Raw genomic sequence first — 9391 nt, forward strand, 5'->3', positions numbered from 1 at the left:
GGGACCTTGAAGGTCATCTAGTCCAACCCCCTGCTCAGACAGGAAACCCTATACCATTTCGGACAAATGGCTGTCCAGTCTCTTCTTAAAAACTTCCAGTGTTGGAGCATTCACCGCTTCTGGAGGCAGGTTGTTCCACTGGTTAATTGTTCTCACTGTCAGGAAGTTTCTCCTTAGTTCTAGGTTGCTTCTCTCCTTGATCAGTTTCCACACATTGCTTCTTGTCCTGCCTTCAGGCGCTTTGGAGAACAGCTTGACTCCCTCTTCTTTGGGGCAGCCCCTGAGATAGTGGAAGGCTGCTATCGTGTCCCCCCTCGTCCTTCTCTTCGTTAAACTAGGCATGCCCAATTCCAGCAACCATTCCTTATATGTTTTAGCCTCCAGTCCCCTAATCATCTTTGTTGCTCTTCTCTGCACTCTTTCTAGAATCTCAACATCTTTTTTACATTGTGGTGACCAAAACTTAATGCAGTATTCCAAGTGTGGCCTTACCAAGGCCTTGTAAAATGGTATTAACACTTCACGTGATCTTGATTCTATCCCTTTGTTAATGCAGCCTAGCACTGTGTTGGCTTTTTTGGCAGCTGCAGCACACGGCTGGCTCCTATTTATCCTACATATCCTTCATCTTAGTAAATTATATTTGCCATTAAATATCACAATCATTTCTCACTATTTCGTTTTACTAACCATCAATAGAAATTATCCCATGTTTTAAAGTAAACTGAGTCTTCTTTCTCTTTAATCTTTAAGGTTAATCTGTCCATTTCTGCACATTCTAAAATTTTCTTAATTATGATCTCTTCAGGTGGTAGGTTTTCATTTTTCCAATATTGGGCAAATGCTATTCTCGCTGCTGTCAATGTATGCAGGATTAAATACTCATTCTCCTTCTCATACTTAGCTCCTAGTATTCCTAACAAAAACAATTCTGGTTTAAATTCTATCTGTATTTTAGTCATCTGTTCAAACCATATATAGATGTTGGCTTTCTTTGTTGACCCTGTTAAAGAAGGTTTCCCTCACCTCCCGTGATTTCTAACAATGCTGTTTTGGAACGATGGAAGTTTTAGCTAAGCAAATCCAAAGGGGTGCATCGTTTGCTCTGTTAATCTTGATTATGCTCAAAACGATGCAAAAAAATGTAGCTGTTCCCCCAGGCCTTGGATTAGGGCAACTTCAACTTCAGCAACTTTTAAGCTCTAAGGACTTCAACTCTCAGAATTCCCCAGCGAACTTGGCTGGGAATTGAAGTCCTCACAGCTTTAAAAGTTGTTGAGCTTGGAAAAGCCTGTATTAGGTTGAACTGAGACCCAGAAGAATCTTATCTCTTAAAGTTCTCGTCTGGGCTTTTATTTTTGCTTTATATTTTTAAATTATTTTCTGCTTTTTAATGGGGTAAGAAGCCATCCAGAGTCTCGTGGAGTTGGGTGGCCTTTTAAATTGCATAGATATATAAAATGAACTGTTGACCATGCAGGCATGTTTATCCTAGGTCAGGGCAACCTTGGCTCTTTTATGACTCGTGGACTTCAACTCCCAGAATTCCTGCGCCAGCATGGCTCAGCTTGGAAACCTCTCCCTTTCCCCTCAGCATGCTGGCTCAGGAATTCTGGGAGTTGAAGTCCACGCGTCATAAAAGAGCCAAGGTTGCCTACCCCTGGGCTAGGTAAATCACTGTCACACTTTGCCACTATACATGGCATGACAGACTTTGGTTAAGCAAAACTGGCCAGCTGTTTTTCTCAGAGATGAGCGTGGCAGAAAGATCCGTGACCTTCGGACCTGCTTCTCGGTCTGCTTTATTTATGTCCCCCCCCCCAAATTAGGTTTTAGTTTATGTGCAAATATGGGGGGGTTGAGGATGCTGATAATTGTAATCTCTAGCATCTGAGGGCTCCAGCTGGAAAGTTTGGTCCGAGTTGTGTCCCTGGAGAGCTAAAAAAATAATAATCTGCTTTCACAGAATCAGCAAGAGGCAGCGACAGCGAGGATGATATTCCCCAAGCAAGGAGCAAGAAGCAAATTATATCTGATTCCGAAATGGAAAGCGATACGGAAGGACAAAAAAGTAAGCAACGCGGCTTTCCCATCTTCTGTTGGGATTGTGCTTTGATTCTCAATGGCAAGAGACTCTTCTTCTCCTCCAGTGGCCTAGCCCAAAAACCTCCACGCTCAGCTGCACGTTTTTAGACCCCCCTCTCCCCCCCCCAAAGTGCCGCAGGTCTGGCTGGAATGTTTCACGGGGCCCTATGGGTGACGTTGAAAGGAGGTTTGATGTTCAAGCATCAAAGGCTTTAAAGCAGGACTNATCAGTCCGACGAGGACGAGAAGCTCCAGAATTCAGACGACGAGGAGCAGATTCAGCATTCCGACGACGAAGAGAAAAACTCGGACGATGAGGAGAGGGCGCAGATCTCTGACAGCAAGGAGAGGCTGGACCAGTCCGATGATGACGAGGAGAGACCCCAGGTTTCTGACGAGGAGAAGCTTCAGAACTCGGAGGATGAAGAAAGGCCGCGAAATTCCGATGAAGAAAACATGCAGAACTCGGAGGACGAGGAGGAACGGGTGGCACGCTCGGAAGAGGAGAAGCTTCTGAATTCGGACGACGAGAGGCCTCAGCATTCAGACGATGAAGAGCAACATTTGTCCGAGGATGAGGAGGAACGCGAGCACAAATCAGGTAAAAGAGTTGAGGATTCATGGAGGGGTGCGAGGTCTATTTCTGACTTAGTCTTCTTTTTTTAAAAAAGTTTTTTTATTTATAAAACAGTTAAAACAAAGATGGACATAACGTAACATTCCAGTGTAAATATTCCTAACAATTTGTTCCTCATCATACATATAATTCTTAATCTTTATATATACGTATTTTTCTATACAATACAATCTCTAATTTGTTTCTCCATATACTAACGTACAGTTTTATATATCTCTATCTTAACACTAACTTAAAACCCGAACAGTTCTCCTTGATTCACACCAACAATAGAATTTGTCCCAGATTTCAAAGTAATCTGACTCTGTCTTGTATGACTTAGTGTTCTTGTTGACTTTCTTTGGTTTTTCTTTTATAGAGAGTTTTATTGAGTTTTATAAGGTTAAGAAAGGGGTGGGATCGGTATGGGAGTTGGGATTCGGGGTAGGGGACAAGGTTGGGGTTAAAACAGGGATGGGATTGGGGACAACAATGGGGTTAGCCCCCATTAACATTTTCACGCTTTAGCAAACAGACTATTGTCCGGGTACATATGTTCAATAACAATAATTAATATAATAGTAAATAGCTATAGTGAATATAAAAAACAATAGTCATGAATAATATCAGTTAATCAATACATATCCTTCAGTAAAATATATTCGCCATTAAATATCACAATCATTTCTCACTATTTCGTTTTATTAACCATCGATAGAAATTATCCCATGTTTTAAAGTAAACTGAGTCTTCTTTCTCTTTAATCTCTAAGGTTAATCTATCCATTTCTGCACATTCTAAAATTTTCTTAATTAGGATCTCTTCAGGTGGTAGGTTTTCATTTTTCCAATATTGGGCAAATGCTATTCTCGCTGCTGTCAACATATGCAGGATTAAATACTCATTCTCCTTCTCATACGTAGCACCTAGTATTCCTAACAAAAACAATTCTGGTTTAAATTCTATCTGTATTTTAGTCATCTGTTCCAACCATATATAGATGTTGGCTTTCTTTGTTGACCCTGTTAAAGATGGTTTCCCTCACCTACCGTGGACTTCAACTCCCAGAATTCCTGAGCCAGCATGGCTCAGCTTGGAAACCTCTCCCTTTCCCCTCAGCATGCTGGCTCAGGAATTCTGGGAGTTGAAGTCCACGCGTCATAAAAGAGCCAAGGTTGCCTACCCTTGTCCTAGGTAAATCACTGTCACACTTTGCCACTCACTATACATGGCATGACAGACTTTGGTTAAGCAAAACTGGCCAGCTGTTTTTCTCAGAGATGAGCGTGGCAGAAAGATCCGTGACCTTCGGACCTGCTTCTCGGTCTGCTTTATTTATGTCCCCCCCCCCAAATTAGGTTTTAGTTTATGTGCAAATATGGGGGGGTTGAGGATGCTGATAATTGTAATCTCTAGCATCTGAGGGCTCCAGCTGGAAAGTTTGGTCCGAGTTGTGTCCCTGGAGAGCTAAAAAAAAAAAAATCTGCTTTCACAGAATCAGCAAGAGGCAGCGACAGCGAGGATGATATTCCCCAAGCAAGGAGCAAGAAGCAAATTATATCTGATTCCGAAATGGAAAGCGATACGGAAGGACAAAAAAGTAAGCAACGCGGCTTTCCCATCTTCTGTTGGGATTGTGTTTGATTCTCAATGGCAAGAGACTCTTCTTCTCCTCCAGTGGCCTAGCCCAAAAACCTCCACGCTCAGCTGCACGTTTTTAGACCCCCCTCTCCCCCCCCCAAAGTGCCGCAGGTCTGGCTGGAATGTTTCACGGGGCCCTATGGGTGACGTTGAAAGGAGGTTTGATGTTCAAGCATCAAAGGCTTTAAAGCAGGACTNTTTGATTCTCAATGGCAAGAGACTCTTCTTCTCCTCCAGTGGCCTAGCCCAAAAACCTCCACGCTCAGCTGCACGTTTTTAGACCCCCCTCTCCCCCCCCCAAAGTGCCGCAGGTCTGGCTGGAATGTTTCACGGGGCCCTATGGGTGACGTTGAAAGGAGGTTTGATGTTCAAGCATCAAAGGCTTTAAAGCAGGACTGGCCTTTAAAGTAGGACTGGCCGCAATTTGTACTGTGGACTGGATCCTTCGCCCTGCTCCAATTTCTCTGAATCTGGAGGTTGTTGCAAATAATATGTAAGGTATGCCCAGATGGCTCCTTCGTTTGGAAGGAAAAGAGAAATCGTGTTACGGATCTTTTTCAAAAGAGTGAATTATTTCCTTCTCAGGTTTCCTCCAAAGTGATTGTCTCACAAAGCCCTATATATATATATATATATATATATATATATATATATATCCCACTCAGCCCTTTAAAAGAAAGGATGTCCTTGTGAAGGGGGTTTTGTGTGTGTGTGTGTGTTACTGTTTTGCCCATTTTGTTTACTTAGCTTTGTAGGTGTGCTGACAATGGAAGCTTGTTCTAAACCTCCTTCTGACGACTCCCTCTCTGATTTCATAGGCCTCTCTCTTTCTGGTTGCCAGATTTGCCCGTATTTTTCAGTTCTCGTAATTCTTCTGTTTAACCTTCTGCTTAAGATAACAGAGACGCGATGGATTTGTTTGGAGGAGCAGACGATATCTCTTCAGGAAGTGATGGAGAAGACAAGCCACCAACGCCAGGGCAGCCTATTGTAAGTAGAGCCCTCAGGGTTGGTGTCAGAGACTAATAAAAAAGAACTCCGAGGCTTGAAAATTCCTCAGAGGACATCTTTATTAGTGACAAAGTATCGGCACGATCAAAAGTGGAACCAAGTCTGAATGCAGAAGTAACAATTGCCCAATTACAAAGTTTAATCTCCCACCCGCAAAACTATGCAAGCAACCACGTTCCCCAATATACTCATTTGGCGGGCTTCTTTATGCAACGCCCTGGTCGCGGGACAGGAGATTATTTTTGACTAACAAGCCCCCCTCCCTCCGTTCTATGTGGCAACCTCGAATGAGAAGAAAAAACGGCTGCAGCCAAGTTCATTGTAGAGTTGACAGTTGGTGGCAAAAAAGAGCCTGCCCTTATCCTTTGAACACGGTCGTCTCAGTAAAAGCCTTGACCTGAAACTTTGAGAGGAGAATTGGATCTTGTAGTTGTCATGGTTCCGACAGATGAAACTCTTCAAAAGAACTTCCAGGCGTTGTTTCACCTTAAAGAATCTTTATTTTGAGTAGCATAACATCGGCACTGCATAATCAAAGCCAAAAACTGAATTCCCCTCCCCTGAGCACATAGTATCAAAGCACAATTCCCTCCTCCAATTAACAGTCATAAATCACATTCTCCAATTAGCTTGAAGCGGGGGCTTCCTCTCCAGTTCTCCAGCCCCTCAATTCCTTATCAACTCTGGTTACAATAACCTTGTTTCTCACGCTAGGTTTAGTGTTGTTATGCCTAGCTGGACTCTCGTTCACGTCCCCCCTCCCAGCATCATCTAACTCTAAAAGCAAAAGGTAAAAAGATGGCTACATTTCCATCTGTTGTCAATGCAAAAACATCCGATGTTAGCAGCGTTGACATCCGCCCTCCCCTTACAAAAAGGATAAATCCTGTAATATAAACAAAAGCACAGGTTAGGGATTGCCTCTCGATTTGTTAGAGTGTTTCTTATAAAACCTAGTAATGAGTCTTATCAGCTTTCACATCGCTAGACTTCACCCAAGTGGCTTCAGACAACATATATCCCTTCCATTGTACTAAATACTGCAATTTCCCTTTAAAAATGCTAGAATCAAGAATATGCTTTACTTCATAGTGAGTCTGACCTGCCACCACGAGGGGTCCGGGTGCCGCCTTAGGGGGAGGTCTTAAAGTGGAACCCCGACAAGGTTTCAACAGGCTGCAGTGGAAAACAGGGTGGATTTTTCCTAAGAGCTTAGGGAGTTTTAATTCCACCGTGACTGGGTTAATGATCTTTATAATGGGATGTTTTTGCATAGACCGTAGTTTTAAAGACTGGAATTCCGTGTCATCATTCGGTCAGCAAAAGGGTATTGATAATTCACAGCAACTTTCTGAAGGAATCAATGAGAAGTATCTTTAGCACAGTTAGTCTGTTTGTCTTATACACCTGCTTTAGCTACACCACACTGGAGATGTTAAAAGGAGAGGCACCAGGAAAAATTTCTTCTGCAGAGGAAAACCTAGTGTAGTGGACGGAGACCAGAGAATCTCATTCAGTCCCCATGTGAATTGCCTTGCATGTAAATGTAATGCATGATGTAATAGCATGTAGTAATCAATACAATAAGATTGGAGCCAGCTGAAAAACAGTATTCTAAAGGTAGCTATATTTGAAGCCACCGAGTCGTTGGCATAGATCAGGGCTTTTCAACCTTTTCGCCCATTGTGCCACTTTTAGGATATGGCAATATCCAAGTGCCACCAGTCGCCTAGCAAGGTGTCAAAAACTTGATGACCCAAAAAAAGGAAAAAAGTGATAAAGTACAGGTAGTCCTCAACTTACAACAGTTCGCTTAGTGACTGTTCAAAGTTACAATGGCACTGAAAAAAGTGCCCCCCAAGCCACAGCCGAGCAAGACACCTGCCTGTCCACCCGGCGGAGCTCTTCCTGCTGTCCGAGGTTTTCATTGTTCTGAGCATTTCTGTTGAGGATTGGCAGTGAGGGTGGGGTGGGGGGTGTTTGGTTTTTATTCCCCCCCCCATCTGCTGGGTGGTTGCAGCAGGTTTTGGTCACTTCACATGACCCTGGGACACTGTGACCGTCATAAATATGAATCAGTTGCCAGGCATCTGAATGTAAATCACAAGACCCTGGAGATGCTGCAACATTCCAGCTGATCGGCACTTCTTCTGGGCTCAGCAGAAGCGCCAGGATCAGCGCTGAGCTCCAGCTGGAGCCTGGCGCTGATCCTGACACTTCCACTGAGCCCTGACAGGCCCAAAGAAGCACTGATCCTGGCGCTTCCGCTGAGCCCTCACAGCCCTGCAGCTCCAGTCGTCTCTCGCTCAGGCTTGTGCGGTGCAGCCACCGGTTCAGCTCATTCCCCCCCCCCGCTACCACTTTTCTAGGATGGTCGCGTACCACCTGCCAGGTGCCAAGGTACCCCAGGTGGTACCCGTACCACTGGTTGAAAAGCCCTGGCATAGATTCATCCCCAGCCACTACTCAAAGATAATGCACATACACAAAGAGGAGGAGACTTTTACTCAAATCAGTCATGCCCTGTTAGCCTCTTTCCCCTTCGAGGCAAAGGATAGCAAGATAATTCTTTGTGGCTGCCTCACTTCCTAACTTAGCAGGAAGCCAGTCTTAACTTCCTTCCTCCAGCCAGTATTTTAAGCACTCCGCGTAGATCCATCAGTATTCCCAATAAGAGACTGACTGAAGACCTTGGGCACAAATCTATGGAATGATAATTCAACTCACTTTATTTCATTACTAATTTGGGCTCTTTCCCCCCCCCCTCTTGATTAGGATGAGAACGGTTTGAATGAAGGGCAGCCGGAAGACGAGGCTATCCCTGAAACACGCATAGAAGTGGAAATCCCCAAAGTCAACACGGATCTGGGAAACGACCTGTATTTTGTAAAGCTTCCCAACTTCCTCAGTGTGGAACCCAGGTAAAGGAGGGGAAAACCGTAAGCTGAAGCTTGGAAAATGCAGGCAGTCCTTGACCTATGACCACAATCGAGCCAAAAACTTCTGTTGTCAAGTGAGACATTTGTTAAATGATATTTTGACCCGTTTTACGACATTGCTTGCCACGATTGTTAACGTGAATCAGTGCAGTTGTTAAATTAGTGACACGGTTGTTAAGGTAATCCGGCTTCCCCCATTGACTTGGCTTGTCAGAAGGTTGCAAAAGGGGATCCCGTGACGTCCCGGGAACGCCGCAACCGTCATAAATATGAACCAGTTGCCAAGCGTCTGAATTTTGACCACGTGGCCCGTGAGGAGGCTGCAGTGGTCGTAAGTGTGAAAAAACGGTCATAAGTCCCTTTTGAGCCTGGTCATTTGCTCCTAGAGTGAGAACTCTTTTGAGTCGATTTGTGCAATCTTCCTGTCTCGCAGGCCTTTTGATCCCCAGTATTACGAGGATGAATTTGAAGACGAGGAGATGCTTGATGAAGAAGGCAGGACAAGATTAAAACTGAAGGTAGGGCTTCAAACTCCGGGCGTTCCTGTTCTGTCCCAGCCTACGTGAGTCCTTGTGAAGCTCACAAGGGGAAACCTCTCTTCCAACAAGCAGGCTGGAACTGCAGGAAAAAACCAATCCCCTTTTATTATTCACAGACCTGAGTCAGTGTCCAAGGCAAACAAACACAGTTCACAGAAACTCCATCCTCAACACAAATGGTTGCCTTTGGCAACCAGCACCTCCCACATCTTCCCTTTTATTATGCAGCCAAGGCGTGGCTTCCTAATGCCTTCTCCTTTGCCTTTGGAGCTGCCCCACTGCATTCCTCTGTCCTACTCGCTTCTCTTTCCTGTGCATTCGTGCATCCGGGATTTGTCCCAGCTGTTCTTCAGCACTGTCCAACTCAGGCTCCCAGCACAGCTGTGTCTCAGCCTGAGCACGAGTAGAAGGACCCGGCTCCTCATCAGACTAAGTCTTGGAGCTCCTCAAAGCCTTCCTCTGACTCTGATGTCACTCCAGGCCCCTCCTCCTCCTCTGATTGCTCAGACTCAGCTGCCGGGTCCACTGGCTGGCGAGGAATCACAACAGTTCCTCTCCCC

The 9391-nt window shown here is 44.7% G+C and overlaps 1 protein-coding gene across 1 annotated transcript in view; it reads left to right on the forward strand.

Annotated features, from left to right (window-relative positions):
- Positions 1 to 9391, forward strand: part of LEO1 (LEO1 homolog, Paf1/RNA polymerase II complex component) — a gene marked incomplete in the record, with an annotated part of 20352 nt that overhangs the window by 3210 nt on the left and 7751 nt on the right. The window contains 5 exon segments of the mRNA XM_015823709.2: positions 2317 to 2686; positions 4197 to 4301; positions 5238 to 5332; positions 8129 to 8274; positions 8726 to 8810. Of these exon segments, the coding sequence (XP_015679195.1) occupies positions 2317 to 2686; positions 4197 to 4301; positions 5238 to 5332; positions 8129 to 8274; positions 8726 to 8810 (801 nt within the window).

This window comes from Protobothrops mucrosquamatus, unplaced genomic scaffold (assembly GCF_001527695.2).
Source record: "Protobothrops mucrosquamatus isolate PMUCROS unplaced genomic scaffold, P.Mucros_1.0 scaffold1956, whole genome shotgun sequence".
NCBI lineage: Eukaryota > Metazoa > Chordata > Lepidosauria > Squamata > Viperidae > Protobothrops > Protobothrops mucrosquamatus.